The sequence below is a fragment of the Impatiens glandulifera genome, chromosome 6 (genome assembly GCF_907164915.1).
Source record: "Impatiens glandulifera chromosome 6, dImpGla2.1, whole genome shotgun sequence".
In the NCBI taxonomy this organism is placed as follows: domain Eukaryota; kingdom Viridiplantae; phylum Streptophyta; class Magnoliopsida; order Ericales; family Balsaminaceae; genus Impatiens; species Impatiens glandulifera.
In genome coordinates this window covers 34,655,679-34,683,029 of record NC_061867.1, presented here as the reverse complement: position 1 = coordinate 34,683,029, position 27,351 = coordinate 34,655,679, and the positions used below count along the sequence as shown (strand labels likewise).

The following is a 27,351-nucleotide window of genomic DNA, read 5'->3' as shown; positions in this document are numbered from 1 at the left end:
CTGACCAACGATACTCAAATCTATATAATCACTAAGCAGAATTGTGATTAAATAGTATTCGCTAAACTGACCAGCGATACTTAAATCTATATAATTACTAAGCAGAATGGTGATTAAATAGTATTTCTCTAAACTAACTAATGATACTCAAATCTATATAATCACTAAGTAGAATGGTGATTAGATAGTATTTCGCTAAACTGACCAGCGATACTCAAATCTATATAATCACTAAGAAGAATTGTGATTAAATAGTATTCGCTAAACTGACCAGTGACACTCAAATCTATATAATCACTAAGCAGAATTTTGATTAAATAGTATTTCGCTAAACTGACCAGTGACACTTAAATCTATATAATCACTAAGCAGAATTGTGATTAAATAGTATTTTGCTAAACTGACCAGCGACACTTAAATATATATAATCACTAAGCGGAATTGTGATTAAATAGTATTTCGCTAAACTGACCAACGATACTTAAATCTATATAATCACTAAGCAGAATTGAGATTAAATAGTATTTTGCTAAACTGACCAGCTATACTTAGATTTATATAATTACTAAGCAGAATTGTGATTAAATAGTATTTCGCTAAACTGACTATCGATACTTAGATTTATATAATCACTAAGCAGAATTGTGATTAAATAATATTTCGCTAAACTGATCAACGATACTTAGATTTATATAATCATTAAGCAGAATTGTGATTAAATAGTATTTCGCTAAACTGACCAGCGACACTTAAATCTATATAATCACTAATCAGAATTATGATTAAATAGTATTTCGCTAAACTGACCAACGATACTTAAATCTATAATAATCGCTAAGCAGAGTTGTGATTAAATAGTATTTCGCTAAACTGATCAACGATACTTAAATCTATAATAATCACTAAGTAGAGTTGTGATTATATGGTATTTCTCTAAACTAACAAACAATACTCAAATATATAATAATCACTAAACAGAATTGTGATTAAAATGATTATTAAATTGCTCAATGAGAAGAGTAATAAAAACACAATCAGCAAACTAAGTCAAGATGTGTACTCATGTACAATTAAAAGGCTAGGCGAGGTGTGTAGAAATATGGTTGAAACCACCAGGTTCAATCTACACGATCGATAAACTAGGAGCGATGCATATTCTAAACAAAGGTGAATCATTAGCGAGTGGATGGTAAACCGACTTTTGAAGAATGAAGAGTAAATTACACGGGTCTCCCGAGAGACTCGTCAGGTTTGTTCTCCTTTCATTTAAAGAATCCAAAATAAACTATAAGTTGGGTGTTTTCAAAACGCAGTGCCTATTTTCAAGATTGGACACGCATTTTCCTAAAACCGAGTGTTTTCTACAAATTTTGTCCAAGAGGGGCGTTCTGTAGACACTCATTTTTCATCCCCCAATTTTATAGTTTATGTTTTTAATAAATCCGAGCCTATATAGATTTCTCGAGTTCATTCACGGGCTCTTTGCACGATTTATTTATAAAAAAAAGAACTAATTATTTTTTAGAACAATTGAGTTTTTTAAAATAGTTGATTTTGGATTTTAATAAAGTTAAGGTAGTAATTTGTCTATGTTACAACACTTAGAGAAGTTATTATACTTAGAATATTCAAGGTTTTATTTAATTAATTAACGTTTTTATAAAATTTCATTAGGTATATTTTATTTTCTTTTAATTAGATTAGTTGTTAGATTAGTTTGTTAGAGTGGTTTGTTAAATTAGTTAGATTAGATTTTGCGATTTATTTCTTGAATAAGTTAGAATTTTATTTATTTAATTAGAATTGTTCCTTAGAAATAAGAATAATTAAAAATAAAATTATTTATTTGTGTTTTTAACAAAATCTTTTTTTGTAGGATGAAGGAGTGTGTAAGGGGGATAACGTGGAAAAAAAAATAACGGTGTCTACACAATCGTGAGAAGCACTCTAAGTCAAAGAAAGAAAAAAGAGGTTGTTAAAATAAAGGAAGAAGTTGCAAAGGAAGAAAAATTCAGCCGCGTGTAATGAAGAGAAGCGTGAAGGCTTGGTCATTATTTTAATTAAAAATTAAAATGACCAAGTATTACATCATTATTAAATAAAACTTAAATCCCATTGGATGAAAACTTGACATTTAGTGACATGTCAAAATGGAGATTGCTCCATTATTTTAAATATTTGTGTTAAATGTGCCTTTGGGCCCTAGGGTTTCATAGCTTTGCCTATAAATAGGCTTCTTAACACCCTAGCAAACTCGACCCTTCTACCTTCTCTCTTAGGCTGCACATTTTATTTTCTTTCTCTAAAAATATCTGCCCTCTTTCTTTCAAGAATCTAAGAAAGAGCTCTTGTTGGGTCATAAGCCTCTTGTTTAGAATTTTCATTCCTCTTTGCAAAGAAAGCAGTCCCATTGTAAGCTTCTTTACACAACTTTTATTTATTTTTTTTATTGTTTATTTCGTATGTAGTATAAATCAAATATTTGCATAAGTTTACAATAAATTCTGTTTTGGTTTAGTCTATTTTTTATTCCTACTTGTACATAGTGTATATATTAATCTTTTTTTAAGCAAAACAAAAAATAAATAAAATAAGAAAAAACAGTAAGTAAAAAACAGAAACTTTTGTTTTTTTTACCCTTTAAAAAAAAAACAAAATCGACCCTTGAATTTGCCATTTAAATTGTTTTGATTTTTTTTTTTTTTTGTATAAAATTAGATCTAGGATTTACTTGTGTATATGATTAATAATCTAATTAGGTTTAAAAGAAAGGAAAAGAGAAGATATAAAAAAAAATTGATTTGGTTTAATTCATCATTTGCATGATATTATAATTAGGATGTAAGACTTTTTGGAAATTTTTTATGCAATTTGGGATCTATTTGGATCACCAAATAGTTTGTTAGCTAGGATTAGGTGAAAACCCGGCGTTTTCAAGACGACGCTTGCCCTGTTGCAATTGCTGCTGAACCAGGATACCGACGCTTTCCAGACGACGCTCCCTCTGCTGCAACTGCTGCTGAACCAACCTACTGACGCTTTGCAGGCGACGCTTGCTCTGCTGCAGCTGCTGAACGAGGATAATGACGCTTTCCATCCGACGCTTGCTGCCTTCCTTCAGCTTTTTGGTTTTTATTTTATATTTATGTATAACTTGAGGTTTATTTTTTTTCTTTTGCTTTTTTTTTGAATTTTTAATTTGTGGTTTGTGGCTTGTTTGATCCTAGGTTAGAAAATAAAAAAAATTAAAAATTAAACCCTAACTAAAATTGAATTTAGCCCAAGCTTAGATTTAAGATTTTCCTTAAACTTATGACTTTTTTTTTTAATTCTTTTAAAATAAAAACCCTAAAAATAATAAAATTTTAGACCCTTTAAATAATTCACTAAAGTTCTTGAAAATAAATCTAGACTTAGGCCAATTAATTTATGATTAATAACTTGCCTAGTTTTGATTTTTAGGATAATTTTATGTGTGGATTATTTGCTTCAGCTTTCTTTCGTCTTTGTTTATTCCTTTTTTATCTCATGCAAACCCTTTAAATTGTTTAAAATGGAAATTTTTAAAATGTAAAGCGTAATTTTTTTTAAAGAAAGCCAAAATTAATTAGTAGAGACCTTAGGGACGTTGTGGAACTTAGCGTCTAAAAAACTCTTTCCAACACATAACCAAACTCCGAACTCATATCTCTTAATTTCCTAATTTTTAAAATTATGTGGCGACTCTCTAGTCGTGAGGATTAATTAAAATTGAAAAAATTAGGCCTATGACATACTTCCCATTAAAAAACTTTCAATCTCTCTCAAATTCGACAGGAATGTAAGATATGGAGTTGTCTACAAATCCTCATTTTTAAAATTTAAAATTTTCAAACATTAAAATTAATTCCCTTCAAGTTTTCAAAATAAAATTTTTAAAGAGCGTCCCAAAATTTTCAAACTAGTCCATAAAAAAATGTTTTTTTAAAAATAGATCACAATGCAGTGTATTTCTTTTATAATTTGTATATAGATCTCTAATATGTATTACCATATGCACAAATCTGAAGTTTGCGACGATGAAGAAGAATAAGAGTTTTCATTTGTATCTACTGGATCTGGTTCATCGACCGTCGACGTCGCCTTCTTCATCTTCGCTGTCCTAATCATCGTCGCCGCCTACGACTGGTTTAGGAGTTTGTATCTGCTGGATCTGGTTCATCGACTAGAACCGTCATCGTCGCCTTCTTCATCTTCGTCGTCCTGATCAGCGTCGCCGCCTGCAACTGATCTAAGAGTTTGTATCTGTTGGATCTGGTTCATCGACTAGAACCATCGTCGTCTTCTTCATCTTCTCTGTCCAGATCATCATCGCCGCCTGCAACTGATCTAAAATCTGAATAAGAACATGTAGATCTTAAAGATTTAGAATAGAGATTACCGATTGACGAAGAGAATGTCTCTATCCATGAGGATATTTGAGGATTGTAGTTGGCCAAAGTAAAAGAAACGATGGCGGAAGGCATATGAGGTATGAGATTGAAGGAAATTGGAGAATCTTGTGAAACTTAAAGTGAGGTTTAAGCCTAATAAATCTTCTTTATCCATCATCATTGGAGTATTGAAAGGGACTTTCAATGTTTGTGATGATTCAAATGGCAGGAAAAGAAAGACAAGAGAATTGGAGAAAATTTGTAAGTTGCATAAGAGACATGAAGATTTCACATTTCACATTTCAGAAAAGGAGTATTTTTTTTGTTGGATATTTGCTGGACTATTCAGATTTAAGATTATATATTTTTTTAGAAAAACTTATTATCAACGAAAGCATTGACTTTGCTCTCGGTAATATAGAAATTAAATATTAACGAGAGCATTGACTTTGCTTTCGGTAATAGAAATTAAATATCTCTCCGTGGGCGACAATCGCTCTCGGTAACATTAATTTTTCTTGATAGCTATATCACTGAGACACTGCGAGAGTATTTATCGCATTCGCTGAACACAATTATCGAATGTATTTTGTCTTTCTCCGAAGGTTCTACTTTCCTTAAAAATCAATTTTTACCATTAAGTAATGATATATACAACACTCTTATACAACACTTTCGCATAGTACCTACCTCATTTGGAAAAAAAAAAAATATATATCTTAAAAAAAATAAAAGAGAAAGAAAAATATTTTCTCTTTCTTTACAAATGAGGTAGGTGCTATACGAATATGTTGTATAAGGGTGTTGTATATATCATTACACTTTACCAGTATCATTAGTTCACTTAGATTTTGAACCGAATTAAATATTATTAAATAAATAAAAAATTAATCCATACGCATAACCATTTGTTCCTTCACCTTTGGAGACATTAGAGAAAGCCATATACAATTATTGAAAGTTTGGATCATGACAAGTTTGAAATTTGAATTGCTTGAAGTGCAAACTGTGTCCTTTCATTCCTTTTTGTTTTAAGTTTGAAATTTGAATATATATATATATATATATATATATATATATATATATATATATATATATATATATATATATATATATATTATAAATCATTCACTTATAACAAATATAAATAATTTTATAGTTACAAAAAAAAATTCTTAAATGTTGCGAAAAAAAAGTAAAATGAATAATATATTAAAAAAAAGATTATCTTAGGTAAAATTAAAAAATAATAATATATTAGGGTGGAATAAGTAAAAGATATGAATATATATTTTTTTTGGATATTTGAATAATTTTAATTAAATTTGAATTTAATTCTGTTTGTCAAAAATAATATTATTTTGAAATTCGTTTAATGATTTGTCCTACCTACATGCCAACCTAACAGGGTAAACTTATATATTTAATTAATTTTACCTGTACAATTTGAATAGTTTGGTAACATATTTATTTGATTAGTTATTAAGTTAAGAGTTTATGACTTTGTACAGAAATGTATGACATAATTAACAATATTTTTTTTGATAATTTTTCCAGAATTTTAATTTATATTTTGTTTACACATAAAATTTAAAATAATTGAATTTGATTACATATTTAAAAGGCTAGATATTTTTCAAATTTAAAAGGCCTTTAATTTAGAAGACCGATAAAAGGGTCCGGCCCATATTATTGTATAAATAAATAATTAGGGTTTTAGAAAACCATATCAAGATATCGCCGCTGACCGAAGCTCCTGAGTCTGTACAAGAGGAGGGAGATGTCATCTTTATTCTCTATATAACAAAAACCCATATTCCTACTTACTCCAGAGAACCTAACTGATCCGCCTTTCACCAGTCTCAATCCAATATAGCTTCTTGTTTTTCATCTTTTAGTCTTAGTTTTGTTTGTTCTTGTTGATAATTCTGATTAGTTGGTGCGTGATGATTATAAAAGATAATTCCTCGTTCTGAATGCTATAATTGCATGACAGACTCTTTATACACCCATAGAATATGAGCGCTCTGTTCGATCAATTCCCCAAATTTGATTTACGTCAATGGTTCTTTCTATTCTTTGTGTTCATGGTATGATCGTAAGAATAAAGGTGGTGTTTTTGAAACCCCAGTTTATCTTCTCTAGATGCTTACCAATTTTGAAACCCCAATTTGTTTAGTTAATTTCGCTTTATTTCATTATTATTTAATTTATGAGATTGTGGTTTCTCAGTGATGATCAAAACGATGACGAGTCTGATTTATAATCCATTCCATTCATCCTTGATGACAAAACGAGGCATTTGTCTGAGAGAAAACACAATCCTTTTACTTGACTTCATGTTTTCTAATTACACAGTTGCAGATTCTTAAAACTGATATTCTAAAGCCCCAGTTGATATTCTACATGCTTGGGTTATGCTTCAAATTCAAACCAATCCCTGGATATGATACTTTAGTTTTAAGTTAGTTTCTTTTCATTATTGGTTTCTCAGTGATGATCAACACGATGACGAGTCTGATATATAATCCATTCCATTCATCATTGATGACATAACGAGGCATTTGTCTGAGAGAGACCCAATTCTTTTTATCTTTAAATTCTGGTTTTTTCTAATTACAGTATGTTTATTTGTTTCCCAATGTCAACAAAGTTCTTAAATGATGCTTATCAAGCAATACACTCATTTCAGAGCATGGATCTTGATCTTCATACATCTTCACACAAGTTTACTGGAAATTGATTGTTATAAAGCACAATTTGTGGCCTCCTTAGAATTAAATACATATGTGGTTCTCCCAATATAGTGCACCACATCTTAACTTCTATATGATTGAAGTTAGACATACTTCAGCTTGAACCATTGCCTTGTTTCTGGCTTGTAATGGATTTTTAGATTGGTCGCTTATAAATGATGTCTCAAGACACGTCCAATGGTGCATTGTAGCTCAAAATATCTTACACCAAAGTTTTGGTTACATTCTGATAGTCTTCAAAGTGACCATCGCTCTTCAAGAAGGAAAACATGGCTTAAGGAAGTTGAATGACGAATCGGGACTTTATCTAGGGTCGTAGCTTGATCCATAAGAATGAATTTGGTAGGTCATGGGCTTAGATTTGTGTATCATAGATCGAGTGATGTCCACATAAAGTCTTGTCCTCTTCGAATGGCTTACTAGATGACGATTGGGCTCCAGGGGATGAATTGGACTCGTGGGTGCTACATGACAGGCAAGGACTCGTGGGTGCTACATGACAGGCAAGGGTTGGTTCCAGTATTTAATACTGTGAATTCGGTAGGTCATGGGTTCCAAATGGAGAACCAAAACCTAACTTTTCTTTAGTTGAAGTCAAGGTTGGTTTAGTTAGCTCATGCACACTCCAATAGTTCTTGTCGGGTTCGATTGTAAACATCATTTCGAACCTATTGGAACAAGAATTAGGCCATAAGATGGCCTAATTGAACATATTCCATATTTTCCTTAGGGCTCGACTGATCGGGTTTAAGATTAGGGGTTATGATCCTTACATCCATATTAGTTGTTAGCAACTTACCAATCAAGTTTTCACGCTCTATACAAAAAGTTACAAACATGTAATTTTTGAACCAAATGAAGAACACTCGGTCAAGACCGAGTTTTGTAGAACCAAGGACATAGAAAGATGACCTAGGACCGAGATTAGGGACCAAGAAGGATGACATAGGACCGAGACTAGGGACCAAGAAGGATGACCTAGGATTGAGACCAAGGACCGGCGTTCTTGAGCAAAGACCGAACACTAGGACCGGTCTTCTTAAGCGAGGACCGAGAAAAATCCAACCGACGGTTTTCACCTATGATCGAGAGGTCTGACATGGAACCAAAACTTCATGACCCATGATCAAAAATCTGGATCTAGGACTGAGACTCCCAAACATAGGACCGAAAAATCTAGTTCAGGATTGAACATCTCGAACCTCGGTGTCGAACACTCTAGTCCTCTAACTGAGTATTCCGAGTCCCGATCTAGAGCACCCTCGGTCTAAACCGAACTCATCTGGACTTTGACTGGTAAAAACACTTAAGGCTTAGGACTCCATTCCTAAGGCCTGTTTGGTTCCATTTTTCCAAATTCAAAATTATTTTTATAATTTTGGAACCTCAATACATTTTTAAATAATCTCGAGAGGTCGGAAAATAATTTAAAAATATTTTTGAGATATTTCTCAAACAAATATTTTGACTAATGCCCCATTTGAAATTTATTTTTCAATTCTAATATTTTTCTGATATTTTTTTAGGTATTATACTTAATCTTAAATAACTGCAATAGCACGTATGCACTACTAAATAATTTTGTACAATTATTTACGTAATTTAAATTTATCCTTGTATAGAGCCCCCGGATTAATAATTAAAGAAAATAAATATTATAAATAAATAATTTGAAATCAGCCTTTATTTAAAAAATAAAACTATTTCAACGGGCGCAGAGGTCATAGCGCGAAAGTCTTTTCCTGAGCGTAACCAAATAACTCCTGAGCGTAACCAAATAACGAACTCTTAAAGGAAACTTTGGTATAAATTACATTTATACACGTACATTTTAATGATTTTTCTAAAATTATTTGGCGACTCTATTTTTAAATAAATAATTTTTTCTTAAATTAATTATGTTTGATTAATTTAAATCGGATTTCAAAATCAAACTGTCAATTGATTACAACAAACCCCTAAATTATTAAAATTTGATTAAAATTAATCATTTCTATATAGTTAATTTTAAAAACTAACTAGGTACTATTAAAATTTTTAAAAATAAATCTTTTATTTTAAAAATATGTTTGGCACGCAAATCAAGGTTGAAATGTATCGAACCTCGAACTATCCCGGATTCCCGTATTGCCACATGTTATTCGACATGTGCTAAGTTGCGGAAGGAATTTTCTGATGTTACAAATAATGACAATGAAAAATAAATAAAATAATTTGGGATAAATATTGTACTCATTTTATTTCAAATTAATTTTAGAAAAATTAAAATAAATAATTTAGGATAAATTTTATATCCATTTTATCTTAAATAAATTATTTATTAAACTCAAAAAATAAAATAAATAGACAAAATATATGTCATATTTATTAAATTTTTTTGTTTTATATTTTTAAGATTAAAAACCCAAAAGAATAAAAGAAAAATTAGTTTCAAATAAACCTTTAAATTAAAAAAGAACGTGATTTTGGGTGGCCAAAATTCGAAAGAACTAAAACAATAGAACTAAAGCCATTAGATGAACTGAATATTCATCATAGCAGCCATTCGCGTCGCCCACTGCAACAAAGGAAGAGTGCGCTCGTGAAGCACAGGATAAATAACGCGCGCTTTAGCGCCGTTAGCAGAATCGCGAAGGAACGCCCTATTGCAGAAAAAACACGAACGAAGCATCCCCAATCGATTTCTCGCCCAAAATGACGTTGTTTCACCCTGTATCGTCATCTTCCTCGCGATGAAGAACAAATGAAAACGACATCAATCTCTATTTTTTTTTAAAGATAACATTTTTCGTTTCTCCACCTTATGATTTCATTCAAAAGGTGAAATGATCACCCTACTCTAATGATCATTTCCTCTACGCCTATGATCATCTTCACAGCTAAAAATCCATCAATGGCTATTTTACTTAATTCAATCCACTTGATTGATGAATCGACCTTGAAAGACTATAAATAGCTTCCCTTGAACAAATCGAATGCAAGAAGATTCACTCTCAAGCCCTCAATCAGACCTTTTTAAAAATCCGACATTCAAGCATCAAGCTTTCTAGATTTAAAAATTTTCGTGTAAAGCTTTAAGGCTCTTATCCAAGCGTTCAGGAAGCTTCCCTAATAGCTAAGGATTATTCTACAACTCTCATTAAGCTTCTAATCACCCTCTAATTTAATATTCGAGTTTGAAGTTGAAATTTTTATATTTTAGTTTTCACAGTTTCATAGACTGTTGTATGCGTTTGTTTTTTGTTTTCCTAAAAATTACCACATGATTAAGGGTGGTTTGTGCGATCTGGAAATTATCAACCCTATGCTTTACCTTCCTTACGTGCTCCATAATAGGAGACGAGAGATTTTTATGATAGGTTCGATTCAAGTGATAGGTTCAATTCAAGCACTGTTTTTATGAAACAACGTTTTTTGTGTGTTAAGGAAAACTATGTTGAAGAACCCATTGACTTACCTTCCTCTGCATTCCGTAAAAAGTGAAAAGAGATAAGGAACCAAAAATAGAGTTCTCCAGCATAGTCCTTTTAAATTGGCCCGTACAAGTTTTAAATCGTATCACTCGCGGATGTATCGATTTAATTAAATTTAGAGTCACCACTGTAGTCTTCTTCTCAAAGAATCTAAAGAATAGAAAATCATAAACTCGTTTTAAGAGTCCGGTGTTTGACTACATATTAAGAAAGGTCTTACAAAGCTATGTCTTATATGTTTGTCTTCACACAGTCTCTACTCCTAAGTAATCAGTCAGTTGATGTTTGAAGAATTGTTACGTTTCGTTTTAAGTTTAGAACTCTTTTGTTTGTGTTAGAAAATTTTAACCATTCTACAAAAAGGAATAATCTTATTCATGATGCATAGACAAGGTTAAAGAAAATAAGAGCTTGTGGCACAATTCATGAGGAAAAATGATCATGATTGAGGAGAATGAGGATTCAGATTAAAGATTAAAAATTTATTCCTTTAAAATGAAGAAAGAAAAATAAATTCATCAAAATTCCTTAATGTTTTCTTTATGAATTTTTCAGAGTTAAACTCTAAATACAACACATTAAAATGAGTCATTTATAAAAATGATTCCTAAAATTTCTGAAATTCTACACGATGGTCAAATATATTTTTATAAACTCATAGTAATTGATTTTGGAATTTTCAGAATTATTGAACTCTAGATATGATACTACGAAAATAGATGTTTTACAAAACGGATCCCAAAAATTCTAAAAATTTTACGGGCATTGAAAATATTCTTAAGAAGTTACATTTTTAATTTCATAATTTTTGGACTCATGAAACTCAAGTTATAGCCGACTCATGAAACTCAAGTTATAGCCTTTTAAAAATTTCGTTTTTTTTAAACCGGGCTTAAAAATTTTTAAAAATAATTATTTCTTGAAGAAAATAATACTTTCAAATTTTTGGGAAAATTTGAAGAAATTTAAAAAATGTTGGGACACTTGAATCATCATTTGAATGTTGTTGGTTAAAATCTGGAAACAAATAAGACTTTAAAAATTATTTAATTTTGGATTTTTAAAGTTTGAGATTAAAATTAAATAAAACTTTGGGGGTAAAAAAACAAAAATAATAAAGGGGCCTCTTTAATTTCGAATTAATAAATTAATTCGAAATTAAAGTTTTAGGTTATTTTAAAAATAAAAGGCCCGAAGGCCTTTTCGAATGAACTGGGAAAGCTGGAGAAAACTGAAATAACAAAACATAAAAGAAATCTTCATCTTCTTCCTCTTGGCCCGTTTCCGACTTTCGACAGTTCTCGGCGCTATGGCCGCCCGAAGATATTCATCATCTGAAGATGGAGCAATAGAGGTCGCTTCGAAGTCCTTCGTCTTCATCATCATTCATCCATTTCTCGGGTGTCTTAGAGTCCAGCATCGAAGAAAAAAACAGTCTTTGTCCTCAAATTTGTCTTCAAATCTTCCCGGTGAAGCTTCGTTCTAATTCGTTGCTGCCTCAAAACTACAAAGTTCGCCGCTGTAGAAGTTCGCCTACCTACAGGAATCCTTCGTGATATGTTTCGACTCACTCAACCTATCGATATATAGGGTTTGGGCGGAATCATATACAAATGATGTTACGACCTATCGACAAATAGGGTTTTAGTGGAATCGTATACAAATGATGTCTCAACTTATTGAGAGATAGGATTTTGGAAACGGGATTGTGTACGAACGATCTCACATACCTATCGACATATACAATTTTGATGGGTCTTGTACGAATGACCTCGATTTCTTGTCGACAGACAAGATTGTTAGCGGATCATCTACAAATGATCTCTATTCTTGTCAACAAACAAGGCTTGAAACAAAATCGTATATAAACGATTTCTCGTACCTATTAATAGACAGGGTTTTGATGGAATCGTATACAAATGATATCTCGACCTATCGACAAATATGGTTTAGGCGGAATCGTATACAAACGATCTCACGTACCTATCAAAATATATGTGGTTTTAGTTACCTTTTAACAAATAGGGTTTAGGTTACCTATTAACAAATAGGGTTTAAGTTACCTATTAACAAATAGTGTTTTGAACAGAATCGTGTACGAACGATTTCACGTATCTATCGACATATATAGGTTTTGATACCTAACTACAATTAGGGTTTTAAAACAGAATCGTGTACGAATAATTTCTCATACCTATCAGTAGTTAGGGTTTTGGGTACTTGATTATAATTACAGATTTAAAACGGGATCATGTACGAACAATCTCATGTACCTATCGGTAGATAGTGTTTTGATAACTACTAACAAATAGGGTTTTAAAATGGGATCATGTACGAACGATATCACGTACATATTGACAAATAGGGTTTTGGGTACCTAACCACAATTAGGGCTTTAAAACGGAATCATGTACGAATGATCTAACGTACATGTCGACAGATAGTAATTTGGGTACCTAACCACAATTAGGGTTTTAAAACAGGATCGTGTACGAAAGATCTCATGTACCAATCAACATATAGGTTTTTATACCTAACAGCATTTAGGGTTTGAAAATGGGATTGTGTACGAACGATCTCATGTACCTATCGATAAATAGGGTTTTGAGTACATAACTACAAATAGGGTTTTAAAACGGTATCGTGTACGAACAACCTCGCGTATTTATCGACATGTAGGATTTGGGGTACCTAACTACAATTAGGGTTTTAAAAAAGGAACATGTACGAATGATCTTACGTACCTATCGACAAATAGGGTTTTGGTACCTACTAACAAATAGGATTTTAAAACGGTATCGTGTACGAACGATCTCATGTACCTATCTATCGATAGATAGGGTTTTGGGTACCTAACCACAATTAGAGTTTTAAAATGGGATCGTGTATGATTTATCTCATATACCTACACTATTAAAAAAAGACCTTATAGCGATTGATAAACCAATCGCTATTAACTTCCAAACCAATCGTTATAGGCCTATAACAATTGGTCATATATCAATCGCTCTCAATCGGCAAAGGGCTTCTCGCAATTGCTTTAATTAGCAACGACGATTGGTAAATAACCAATCGCCATTACCCAATAACGATTGGTTAAAAAACCAATCGCCACTTCCGAATAACGATTGGTTAATAAACTACTCGCCACTTCCTTTAGCAAAATTTAAAAAAAAAACTTTTTTTAAAATTCTATTCTTTTAGCAAGAAAGTCTTTAACATACTGCATCCTTCAACATAATTGAAAAAATCTATCAATTCCATATATAAATCCTTGAGAATAGTCTATTCAAATAAACTAAAAAGAATTCACTAGTACAAAATGTTTGATATACAAAAAAAAATAGATAACAAACCATTAACTATGTGTTGTTTCTTGTGAGTCCATCTGCTTGGTATTCTTTCCATGATAATAGATGTTGAGAGATTCCTGGAATAGACAAAATGTGCATCATATATAACAACAACAATAAAACATTTATATGAGATGAGATTTAGCCTAATACCTTTAAATCACATCATCCTTATGAGCATACTCGACAATGGGATATATTGTCATCTATTCTTCCAGCTGTTGGAAAAGATTCAACACTTTTTTGTCAATTTCAGAACTAAGAATGGATCAATATCCAATATTTTGATAAGACAATATACCTGAATATTAACCAGGAAAACATGAAAAGCAATCCTGATAATATGTGAACCAGTTTCCTGCTCAAGTTCTGCATCATTGCGTCAAGACCACTAAGAATAATAAAAGTTATTTGATTAAATCTCATATAATGGCCACAAACAGATCCATGGCTAAGCAAGGACATAGAAAGATGACCTAGGACCGAGATTAGGGACCAAGAAGGATGACATAGGACCGAGACTAGGGACCAAGAAGGATGACCTAGGATTGAGACCAAGGACCGGCGTTCTTGAGCAAAGACCGAACACTAGGACCGGTCTTCTTAAGCGAGGACCGAGAAAAATCCAACCGACGGTTTTCACCTATGATCGAGAGGTCTGACATGGAACCAAAACTTCATGACCCATGATCAAAAATCTGGATCTAGGACTGAGACTCCCAAACATAGGACCGAAAAATCTAGTTCAGGATTGAACATCTCGAACCTCGGTGTCGAACACTCTAGTCCTCTAACTGAGTATTCCGAGTCCCGATCTAGAGCACCCTCGGTCTAAACCGAACTCATCTGGACTTTGACTGGTAAAAACACTTAAGGCTTAGGACTCCATTCCTAAGGCCTGTTTGGTTCCATTTTTCCAAATTCAAAATTATTTTTATAATTTTGGAACCTCAATACATTTTTAAATAATCTCGAGAGGTCGGAAAATAATTTAAAAATATTTTTGAGATATTTCTCAAACAAATATTTTGACTAATGCCCCATTTGAAATTTATTTTTCAATTCTAATATTTTTCTGATATTTTTTTAGGTATTATACTTAATCTTAAATAACTGCAATAGCACGTATGCACTACTAAATAATTTTGTACAATTATTTACGTAATTTAAATTTATCCTTGTATAGAGCCCCCGGATTAATAATTAAAGAAAATAAATATTATAAATAAATAATTTGAAATCAGCCTTTATTTAAAAAATAAAACTATTTCAACGGGCGCAGAGGTCATAGCGCGAAAGTCTTTTCCTGAGCGTAACCAAATAACTCCTGAGCGTAACCAAATAACGAACTCTTAAAGGAAACTTTGGTATAAATTACATTTATACACGTACATTTTAATGATTTTTCTAAAATTATTTGGCGACTCTATTTTTAAATAAATAATTTTTTCTTAAATTAATTATGTTTGATTAATTTAAATCGGATTTCAAAATCAAACTGTCAATTGATTACAACAAACCCCTAAATTATTAAAATTTGATTAAAATTAATCATTTCTATATAGTTAATTTTAAAAACTAACTATGTACTATTAAAATTTTAAAAATAAATCTTTTATTTTAAAAATATGTTTGGCACGCAAATCAAGGTTGAAATGTATCGAACCTCGAACTATCCCGGATTCCCGTATTGCCACATGTTATTCGACATGTGCTAAGTTGCGGAAGGAATTTTCTGATGTTACAAATAATGACAATGAAAAATAAATAAAATAATTTGGGATAAATATTGTACTCATTTTATTTCAAATTAATTTTAGAAAAATTAAAATAAATAATTTAGGATAAATTTTATATCCATTTTATCTTAAATAAATTATTTATTAAACTCAAAAAATAAAATAAATAGACAAAATATATGTCATATTTATTAAATTTTTTTGTTTTATATTTTTAAGATTAAAAACCCAAAAGAATAAAAGAAAAATTAGTTTCAAATAAACCTTTAAATTAAAAAAGAACGTGATTTTGGGTGGCCAAAATTCGAAAGAACTAAAACAATAGAACTAAAGCCATTAGATGAACTGAATATTCATCATAGCAGCCATTCGCGTCGCCCACTGCAACAAAGGAAGAGTGCGCTCGTGAAGCACAGGATAAATAACGCGCGCTTTAGCGCCGTTAGCAGAATCGCGAAGGAACGCCCTATTGCAGAAAAAACACGAACGAAGCATCCCCAATCGATTTCTCGCCCAAAATGACGTTGTTTCACCCTGTATCGTCATCTTCCTCGCGATGAAGAACAAATGAAAACGACATCAATCTCTATTTTTTTTAAAGATAACATTTTTCGTTTCTCCACCTTATGATTTCATTCAAAAGGTGAAATGATCACCCTACTCTAATGATCATTTCCTCTACGCCTATGATCATCTTCACAGCTAAAAATCCATCAATGGCTATTTTACTTAATTCAATCCACTTGATTGATGAATCGACCTTGAAAGACTATAAATAGCTTCCCTTGAACAAATCGAATGCAAGAAGATTCACTCTCAAGCCCTCAATCAGACCTTTTTAAAAATCCGACATTCAAGCATCAAGCTTTCTAGATTTAAAAATTTTCGTGTAAAGCTTTAAGGCTCTTATCCAAGCGTTCAGGAAGCTTCCCTAATAGCTAAGGATTATTCTACAACTCTCATTAAGCTTCTAATCACCCTCTAATTTAATATTCGAGTTTGAAGTTGAAATTTTTATATTTTAGTTTTCACAGTTTCATAGACTGTTGTATGCGTTTGTTTTTTGTTTTCCTAAAAATTACCACATGATTAAGGGTGGTTTGTGCGATCTGGAAATTATCAACCCTATGCTTTACCTTCCTTACGTGCTCCATAATAGGAGACGAGAGATTTTTATGATAGGTTCGATTCAAGTGATAGGTTCAATTCAAGCACTGTTTTTATGAAACAACGTTTTTTGTGTGTTAAGGAAAACTATGTTGAAGAACCCATTGACTTACCTTCCTCTGCATTCCGTAAAAAGTGAAAAGAGATAAGGAACCAAAAATAGAGTTCTCCAGCATAGTCCTTTTAAATTGGCCCGTACAAGTTTTAAATCGTATCACTCGCGGATGTATCGATTTAATTAAATTTAGAGTCACCACTGTAGTCTTCTTCTCAAAGAATCTAAAGAATAGAAAATCATAAACTCGTTTTAAGAGTCCGGTGTTTGACTACATATTAAGAAAGGTCTTACAAAGCTATGTCTTATATGTTTGTCTTCACACAGTCTCTACTCCTAAGTAATCAGTCAGTTGATGTTTGAAGAATTGTTACGTTTCGTTTTAAGTTTAGAACTCTTTTGTTTGTGTTAGAAAATTTTAACCATTCTACAAAAAGGAATAATCTTATTCATGATGCATAGACAAGGTTAAAGAAAATAAGAGCTTGTGGCACAATTCATGAGGAAAAATGATCATGATTGAGGAGAATGAGGATTCAGATTAAAGATTAAAAATTTATTCCTTTAAAATGAAGAAAGAAAAATAAATTCATCAAAATTCCTTAATGTTTTCTTTATGAATTTTTCAGAGTTAAACTCTAAATACAACACATTAAAATGAGTCATTTATAAAAATGATTCCTAAAATTTCTGAAATTCTACACGATGGTCAAATATATTTTTATAAACTCATAGTAATTGATTTTGGAATTTTCAGAATTATTGAACTCTAGATATGATACTACGAAAATAGATGTTTTACAAAACGGATCCCAAAAATTCTAAAAATTTTACGGGCATTGAAAATATTCTTAAGAAGTTACATTTTTAATTTCATAATTTTTGGACTCATGAAACTCAAGTTATAGCCGACTCATGAAACTCAAGTTATAGCCTTTTAAAAATTTCGTTTTTTTTAAACCGGGCTTAAAAATTTTTAAAAATAATTATTTCTTGAAGAAAATAATACTTTCAAATTTTTGGGAAAATTTGAAGAAATTTAAAAAATGTTGGGACACTTGAATCATCATTTGAATGTTGTTGGTTAAAATCTGGAAACAAATAAGACTTTAAAAATTATTTAATTTTGGATTTTTAAAGTTTGAGATTAAAATTAAATAAAACTTTGGGGGTAAAAAAACAAAAATAATAAAGGGGCCTCTTTAATTTCGAATTAATAAATTAATTCGAAATTAAAGTTTTAGGTTATTTTAAAAATAAAAGGCCCGAAGGCCTTTTCGAATGAACTGGGAAAGCTGGAGAAAACTGAAATAACAAAACATAAAAGAAATCTTCATCTTCTTCCTCTTGGCCCGTTTCCGACTTTCGACAGTTCTCGGCGCTATGGCCGCCCGAAGATATTCATCATCTGAAGATGGAGCAATAGAGGTCGCTTCGAAGTCCTTCGTCTTCATCATCATTCATCCATTTCTCGGGTGTCTTAGAGTCCAGCATCGAAGAAAAAAACAGTCTTTGTCCTCAAATTTGTCTTCAAATCTTCCCGGTGAAGCTTCGTTCTAATTCGTTGCTGCCTCAAAACTACAAAGTTCGCCGCTGTAGAAGTTCGCCTACCTACAGGAATCCTTCGTGATATGTTTCGACTCACTCAACCTATCGATATATAGGGTTTGGGCGGAATCATATACAAATGATGTTACGACCTATCGACAAATAGGGTTTTAGTGGAATCGTATACAAATGATGTCTCAACTTATTGAGAGATAGGATTTTGGAAACGGGATTGTGTACGAACGATCTCACATACCTATCGACATATACAATTTTGATGGGTCTTGTACGAATGACCTCGATTTCTTGTCGACAGACAAGATTGTTAGCGGATCATCTACAAATGATCTCTATTCTTGTCAACAAACAAGGCTTGAAACAAAATCGTATATAAACGATTTCTCGTACCTATTAATAGACAGGGTTTTGATGGAATCGTATACAAATGATATCTCGACCTATCGACAAATATGGTTTAGGCGGAATCGTATACAAACGATCTCACGTACCTATCAAAATATATGTGGTTTTAGTTACCTTTTAACAAATAGGGTTTAGGTTACCTATTAACAAATAGGGTTTAAGTTACCTATTAACAAATAGTGTTTTGAACAGAATCGTGTACGAACGATTTCACGTATCTATCGACATATATAGGTTTTGATACCTAACTACAATTAGGGTTTTAAAACAGAATCGTGTACGAATAATTTCTCATACCTATCAGTAGTTAGGGTTTTGGGTACTTGATTATAATTACAGATTTAAAACGGGATCATGTACGAACAATCTCATGTACCTATCGGTAGATAGTGTTTTGATAACTACTAACAAATAGGGTTTTAAAATGGGATCATGTACGAACGATATCACGTACATATTGACAAATAGGGTTTTGGGTACCTAACCACAATTAGGGCTTTAAAACGGAATCATGTACGAATGATCTAACGTACATGTCGACAGATAGTAATTTGGGTACCTAACCACAATTAGGGTTTTAAAACAGGATCGTGTACGAAAGATCTCATGTACCAATCAACATATAGGTTTTTATACCTAACAGCATTTAGGGTTTGAAAATGGGATTGTGTACGAACGATCTCATGTACCTATCGATAAATAGGGTTTTGAGTACATAACTACAAATAGGGTTTTAAAACGGTATCGTGTACGAACAACCTCGCGTATTTATCGACATGTAGGATTTGGGGTACCTAACTACAATTAGGGTTTTAAAAAAGGAACATGTACGAATGATCTTACGTACCTATCGACAAATAGGGTTTTGGTACCTACTAACAAATAGGATTTTAAAACGGTATCGTGTACGAACGATCTCATGTACCTATCTATCGATAGATAGGGTTTTGGGTACCTAACCACAATTAGAGTTTTAAAATGGGATCGTGTATGATTTATCTCATATACCTACACTATTAAAAAAAGACCTTATAGCGATTGATAAACCAATCGCTATTAACTTCCAAACCAATCGTTATAGGCCTATAACAATTGGTCATATATCAATCGCTCTCAATCGGCAAAGGGCTTCTCGCAATTGCTTTAATTAGCAACGACGATTGGTAAATAACCAATCGCCATTACCCAATAACGATTGGTTAAAAAACCAATCGCCACTTCCGAATAACGATTGGTTAATAAACTACTCGCCACTTCCTTTAGCAAAATTTAAAAAAAAAACTTTTTTTAAAATTCTATTCTTTTAGCAAGAAAGTCTTTAACATACTGCATCCTTCAACATAATTGAAAAAATCTATCAATTCCATATATAAATCCTTGAGAATAGTCTATTCAAATAAACTAAAAAGAATTCACTAGTACAAAATGTTTGATATACAAAAAAAAATAGATAACAAACCATTAACTATGTGTTGTTTCTTGTGAGTCCATCTGCTTGGTATTCTTTCCATGATAATAGATGTTGAGAGATTCCTGGAATAGACAAAATGTGCATCATATATAACAACAACAATAAAACATTTATATGAGATGAGATTTAGCCTAATACCTTTAAATCACATCATCCTTATGAGCATACTCGACAATGGGATATATTGTCATCTATTCTTCCAGCTGTTGGAAAAGATTCAACACTTTTTTGTCAATTTCAGAACTAAGAATGGATCAATATCCAATATTTTGATAAGACAATATACCTGAATATTAACCAGGAAAACATGAAAAGCAATCCTGATAATATGTGAACCAGTTTCCTGCTCAAGTTCTGCATCATTGCGTCAAGACCACTAAGAATAATAAAAGTTATTTGATTAAATCTCATATAATGGCCACAAACAGATCCATGGCTAAGCAATAAATAATAAGATCAGAGGTTATTTGGATGATTATATATATGTAATTGCAGTCTGCAGATCAAATGCTGAAATTTTTACGAACATTATCATACAACACATCAGCTCTAAGGATAATCTTTGGTTTTAAACTGAATATTTCCTCATCCCAACTTCCCCATGTCAATCCCATTACCTAAAACCATTCCAAGTTCATCATATCGAAAACCCAACAAATTTGAACCCTCCCAAAAGAAGAAAGGATCGAATTTTACCTTGCAATTCAGCTTGTTTATATAAGATACCTTCATCATGTTTTCCAATACCTACATATTCTAACAGCCATCAATCATTCGCTACAATCGCAATTCCGATTCACAAAGTTACACGAATCTAGGCCTGCACTTAGTCGAGCCAATTATACCTCTAGTTTGTCGGATGCATCAGTTAATGTAACAATTGAACCCACTTTTGCAGCCACTAACCCAGGCAAGGAAGTTCCTGCTCCAAGCTGCAAGTGCCAACAACATCATACATAAGGATTTTAGGTCATAAACTCGAGTCTAAGATAGCATCAAAACGTTTTCCACTTTGAATCAATCAATCAATGTGATTCAAGGATTAAAGTAAATTCATATGTTTAATACAACCTCAACCACGTTAGCTCCAGAAAAGCGAGATCGTTGCTGCCAAACATACTCAGCCAGAACAATATGTAGCGTGCTGCTTGTACTGCTTGTGGATGATGTCAAACAGGGAGGGGATGAAGATGGTGAGTTTGAAATAAGGAGAGATGAGATAAAGATTGAATGAGAAAAGAGATGGAATCAAGAAAATAAGAAAGAAGTAAGTTTTTCATTAAATCAAAAGTCATTCTCTTTTTACAAGTCTAATCCCTTTATATATAAGATTAAGGGTATTTAGGTAATTATTGAATATTTCATTAATTAATAATAAACAGATTAATTATAAATGTATGTTATAATATGAGCCGTTGGATTGTCTTGTCTTCATCTTGACCGTCTATTCTATTGTTGAAACCCTTTAGTCATTTAGGTTTAGATCTTTTAGGAGGATGCCGTAACACTACTCCCTCCCTGAGATTGAAGACGATCGCGTCGCCTCCTACGAATCCCCTTCGATTTTCATCTGAGATTGGGGAAATCTGTAGTGATTATAGAAGCGTCTTCCCAGCAAGCATCGGATCTATCTTTCCCCTCACTTTGGACGAGTAACTGGCGCACCGTTTCTCCATCTCTCAAGGTAAGTCTTTCTTCTAAAATCGTCTCTGGTTCAAAATCGGTTCTTTCTAGATCATCTATGTTAGTCTTTGATGCATGATTTCCAATAAACTTTTTGAGCTGTGACACATGAAAAACATTGTGAATACGAGTTTGAGGTGGTAATTTTAAACGATACGATACATGTCTGACTTTGCCTGTGATTTCGTAAGGCCCATAGAACTTAGGTTAGAGTTTTGTGTGTTTGTTTTGTGTTAGCGTGATTTGTCTGTAGGGTTGAGCTTTTAAGAACACCATATCTCCTATTTCAAAAAATACCTCTTTATGCTTCTTATCATACTGTTGTTTCATCCTGTTTTGTGCTCGTTGGATATTTTGTTTAGCTAATTGGAGATGGTGTTCCCTTTCTTGTAGAGTTCTATCCAGATTGGGGTCAATTGCATCTCCAGCCAAATACGGGACATGCACGGGTGGTTCCTGGTTATAAACTAGCTGATATGGAGACATGCCGCTTGCGGAGTGAAAATTGGTGTTATACCACCATTCGGCTAAGGGTAACCATTTACTCCATAAGTGCGGTCTTTGGCTAATCATGCATCTCAAGTAAGTTTCCACACATTTATTAACTATCTCTGTTTATCCGTCTGTTTGAGGGTGATAAGCTGTAGATAGCTTTTGTTCTATGCCCTGTAATTTAAGCAATTCTTTCCAAAAAGCACTTAAGAAAATTTTATCCCTGTCGCTAGTAATACTTTTTGGCATACCATGCAATTTGAATATGTTATCAATAAAAATCATAGCAATTGAATAAGTTGTATACGGGTGTGTAATTGCTATAAAATGAGCCATCTTAGACAATCTGTCTACTATAACGAAAATTGCAGTTTTACCTTGTGATTTTGGAAGGCCCTCAATAAAATCCATAGAAATGTCAGTCCAAACATGGTTAGGAATTGGAAGGGGTTGTAATAATCCATTGGGGAGATGTGAGTCAGGTTTGTTTTGTTGACAAACTTGACAATTACGCACATATTCCCGAATGTTTTTTGTCATACCCTTCCAAAAATATGCGAGTTGTATTTTCTTTGTGGTTATATTTACGCCCGAATGTCCTCCCACCGATGATGTATGAACTGTTTCTATAATCTTATTTCTAAGATCTGTGTCAAATCCTATTACTAGTTTGCCTTTCCTTCTAAGATGATTGTTGGTATAAGAATAGTAAGGGTGAGTGTCTGCATCTTTCTGAATATCCATAATAATATTTTTAAGATTTGGATCAGTATTCCATAATGATGAAATAGTATCTAAAAAAGGTGAATGAATAGTAGAAAGAGCCCAACAATGACCCTCCACTCTTGAAAGAGCATCTGCAAAAATATTTTCTTTATCTTTTTTATAGGTAACAGAAAAATCAAACCCTATAAGCTTATATAACCATTTTTCCTGACTAGTTGTGTGTATTCTCTGTTCCAATAGATATTTTAACGGTTCATGATCAGTTTTAACTATGAAAGGCTTAAATTGTAGATATGATTTCCATTTTTTCACAGCCATAATTAACGCAAGTAGCTCTTTCTCATATGCAGGAAGAAGTTTATTATTAGGAGAAAGAGACTTGCTTATGAATGCTATGGGTTGCCGTTTCTGAATTAAAACAGCCCCCATACAAATATTGCTTGCATCTGTCTCTACAATGAATGTGTCATTAAAATCAGGTAATGCCAAAACTGGTGGGGTACACATTGCTGTTTTTAATTTTTCAAAAGCTTCTTGTGAGATTTCAGACCATACAAAACTATCTTTTTTCAACAAATTAATTAGTGGTCTAGCAATTAAACCATAATTAAATATAAATCTTCTATAATAGCCTGTTAGTCCTAAAAACCCTCTTAGCATTTTAATTGTTGTAGGAATAGGCCAATGTTTCATTGCTAACAATTTATCAGGATCTGCTTCTACTCCATCAACTGAGATAATATGACCTAAGTATTCTATTTTTTTTGAGGCAAAAGAACACTTAGATTTTTTCAGAAAGAATGTATGTTGTTTCAGAATATCGAAAACTAATCGAATATGAGTTAAGTGATCCTTCCAATTTTTGCTATACACAAGTATATCATCGAAAAATACCAAGACAAATTTTCGCAAATATGGTTTGAATATTGTATTCATGATACATTGAAATGTAGAAGGAGCATTAGTTAGACCGAACGACATGACTAGAAATTCATATAACCCTTCATGAGTTTTAAATGTTGTTTTATGTATATCTTTTGGGTTCATACGAATTTGATGAAATCCAGATTTTAAATCCAGTTTGGTATATATACAGCTAGCATGAAGTTCATCAAGTAATTCCTCTATAATAGGTATAGGAAACTTATTTTTAACTGTCATGCTATTTAGTTTCCTATAATCTATACAAAGTCTCCAACTCATATCTTTTTTCTTAACTAAAATGACAAGTGCTGCAAATGCACTGTTACTAGGTCTAATTATACCTTGTTTAGACATTTCTACAATCAGTTTTTCAATTTCTGTTTTATACAATGCAGGGTACCTGTAGGGGTTGAGGCTAATTGGGATTTCTCCCTCCTTCAGAACAATCTGATGATCTTGCTGTCTAATGGGAGGCAGCTCTGTTGGATCCTGGAATAAAAAGTTAAACTCATCCAAAAGTAAGTTTAGTTGTTCTATTGGCATCTCAAAACTGGTGTTAGTATAGATTGAAAAAAATTGAGGAGATAGTGAAACACAATTTTTCAATGATGTAGCTTTGTCAAACTTAATTTCTTTTTTGAAACTTGTCATTTGTTTTCCCTCATTAGGCATAGTAGATGTAAGACTATTGATCGTAAACCTTTTATCATGGGAAGAAAATGACATTGTTAATTGTTTGAAATTCCATGAAATATTTGACAATTTAATAAGCCACTCTATTCCTAGAATCAAGTCATAACTAGTCATTTTTAAAATTCTCAAATTCGTGTTAAAATGGTAGTCTTGTATTGAACATGGTATTTGAGAATAAAATTGTGTACTCTGTAATGTAGACCCATCTGCTACTGAAACCTGCAAAGGATTAGTAACTGAAACAGTGTGATTAATTAAATGCATTAGGTTAGCATTTATGAAATTATGTGTACTGCCTGAATCGATAAGAATATTGACTGCTACTTCCTTGATATACCCAGGTACTGTCATTGTTTTATAATAATTTGTTCCTGTCAAAGCATTCAATGAAACTGCAGATAAGTCTTCTATTTCTGTATCCGTAACTTCTATTTCTTCGTCATTAGGCAGTTCAATATTTTCAGAAGTTTCCAATGTATAAACAATTGCCTTGCATTTGTGTGTAGAGTCAAATTTTTCTGGACAATGATAGCATTCTCCTCTTGCCCTTTTTTCCGCTGCGACTTTAGGATCTATTCTTTTGAATTGAATCTGTTAGAATTATTGTTGAATGGTCTTTTGGCCGGAGTTAGGAGCAATGGAGGACCGTTGTTGTACAAATGTGCTTGTTTAGCATAAGACGTATACGTTGCTTCTTGAACTCGGGCCATTGCCATAGCATCATTGATATTTGTAGGATTGAGTAGTCTAAACGGATTGGCAATTTCTGGTCTAAGTCCTCCAAAGTAGCAATCCATCATGTAATCATTGGGCATTCTAGAAAGTTTGTAGGAAATTTCTGTAAATTTGTCATTATGTGCTTCTACAGTTCCTGATTGTTTAAGGTTCATTAAATCGCTCATTGGGGTATCAAAGATTGTTAAACTGAACTTCTTTTTAACTTCTCCTTTAAGCATATCCCATGTTACTATCATATTAGGGTCTAACCTTGATCTGTAGTTTGTATACCACATTCTTGCTTTGTCGATGAAGTGTAATCGAGCAATTCTTGCCTTAATATTTGGAGGGGTGTCGACAACCGCAAAAAATTCTTCTGCTGAATATATCCAGCCATCCACATCTTTTCCGTCGAATTTAGGAAAATCTATTCTTGTTAGACTTTTATGAATGTGATATGGTCTTGGTTGTCCGAAATTGTGTTGATCATGATAATTATTATATTCTTGAAATATAAAATTATCTTCTTCACGGTTATGATCCCTTCTTGCATTTATATTATCCGGCTGAACGTTGTTTGTATTGGGAGTTTGAACGTTACTTGTATGAGCGCCTCTTGTACTTGGATTAACGTTTAATGCTGGATTGTTATGATACCCCCGATGTTCTCTTGGATTGCCCTGATTGCTGGTAGTATTATTGTTGTTAATTTGTTGTATCAATGTTTCGATCGCCGTCTCGAATCCCTTTTGTAAATTGTTGAATTTTAGATCTATTTGAGCATTAAGGTCCTCGAAACTCTTTTTCTGAATACTTAACTGCTCATTGATTTGTAGAACAGAATCTTCTAAGCTTTGGATTATAGAATTGTGTTCCTCCAAACATTCGTTGATGTGATCCGGGTTTTTCTTGGAATCTTGATTCTCCATTTTCGATCTTTTTCCAACCATGACGCGAATAACCAGTTCTTGTTTCTTTTTCTTGCAGTGAAAGCGGGAAAAAAAATGGATTTCCAACGGTCGGAAGATCGTTGGCTCTAATACCAGTGTAGCGTGCTGCTTGTACTGCTTGTGGATGATGTCAAACAGGGAGGGGATGAAGATGGTGAGTTTGAAATAAGGAGAGATGAGATAAAGATTGAATGAGAAAAGAGATGGAATCAAGAAAATAAGAAAGCAGTAAGTTTTTCATTAAATCAAAAGTCATTCTCTTTTTACAAGTCTAATCTTTTATATATAAGATTAAGGGTATTTAGGTAATTATCGAATATTTCATTAATTAATAATAAACAGATTAATTATAAATGTATGTTATAATATGAGTCGTTGGATTGTCTTGTCTTCATCTTGACCGTCTATTCTATTGTTGAAACCCTTTAGTCATTTAGGTTTAGATCTTTTAGGAGGATGCCGTAACACAATACTACACGGCCATACGAACAATCCATATTCTTCTTCCATGCTCTGAACAAGTGAACAACAACGTTTAACAACGAAAGCGGCAGACTACATCAATCAACTTCTCAAGAACACAGTACAAGTAGAATCAAATCAATTTTACCTCGAAGATTGTAACGGAGTACGCATCATCTGTTTGTCCAAAGTAGTATAACGAAGTTGTTGTCATTGCGCATGGATCCTCTTCTTCAGGATTAGATGGAAACTCGAAATAACTTCATCTTCTTCAGGATTAGAACTCGAAAACTATCACAATCATCAA

At 32.5% G+C, this 27,351-nt stretch overlaps 1 protein-coding gene, 1 long non-coding RNA gene and 3 other non-coding genes across 5 annotated transcripts; 4 read left to right on the top strand and 1 right to left on the bottom strand.

Moving 5' to 3' along the window:
- Nucleotides 1-4,298: 4,298 nt before the first annotated feature.
- Nucleotides 4,299-27,258, bottom strand: LOC124943544 (probable methyltransferase-like protein 23). Its single transcript, XM_047484042.1, has 9 exons — nucleotides 27,193-27,258; nucleotides 27,049-27,095; nucleotides 21,469-21,541; nucleotides 21,243-21,329; nucleotides 21,094-21,144; nucleotides 20,925-21,014; nucleotides 20,684-20,751; nucleotides 20,386-20,459; nucleotides 4,299-4,375 (listed from the first exon to the last, which is right to left on the bottom strand). Exons 1-9 carry the CDS (start codon nucleotides 27,256-27,258, stop codon nucleotides 4,299-4,301), a joined length of 633 nt encoding a protein of 210 aa, XP_047339998.1.
- On the top strand, nucleotides 6,350-6,440 carry LOC124944183. Its single transcript, XR_007099831.1, has one exon. It is a non-coding gene; the product is annotated as a small nucleolar RNA snoR8a (small nucleolar RNA).
- On the top strand, nucleotides 6,639-6,727 carry LOC124944208. The gene has a single exon (XR_007099854.1). It is a non-coding gene; the product is annotated as a small nucleolar RNA SNOR75 (small nucleolar RNA).
- Nucleotides 6,901-6,989, top strand: LOC124944214. The gene has a single exon (XR_007099859.1). It is a non-coding gene; the product is annotated as a small nucleolar RNA SNOR75 (small nucleolar RNA).
- LOC124944021 lies at nucleotides 22,547-23,712 on the top strand. Its single transcript, XR_007099787.1, has 2 exons — nucleotides 22,547-22,662; nucleotides 23,649-23,712. It is a non-coding gene; the product is annotated as an uncharacterized LOC124944021 (long non-coding RNA).
- Nucleotides 27,259-27,351: the final 93 nt, after the last annotated feature.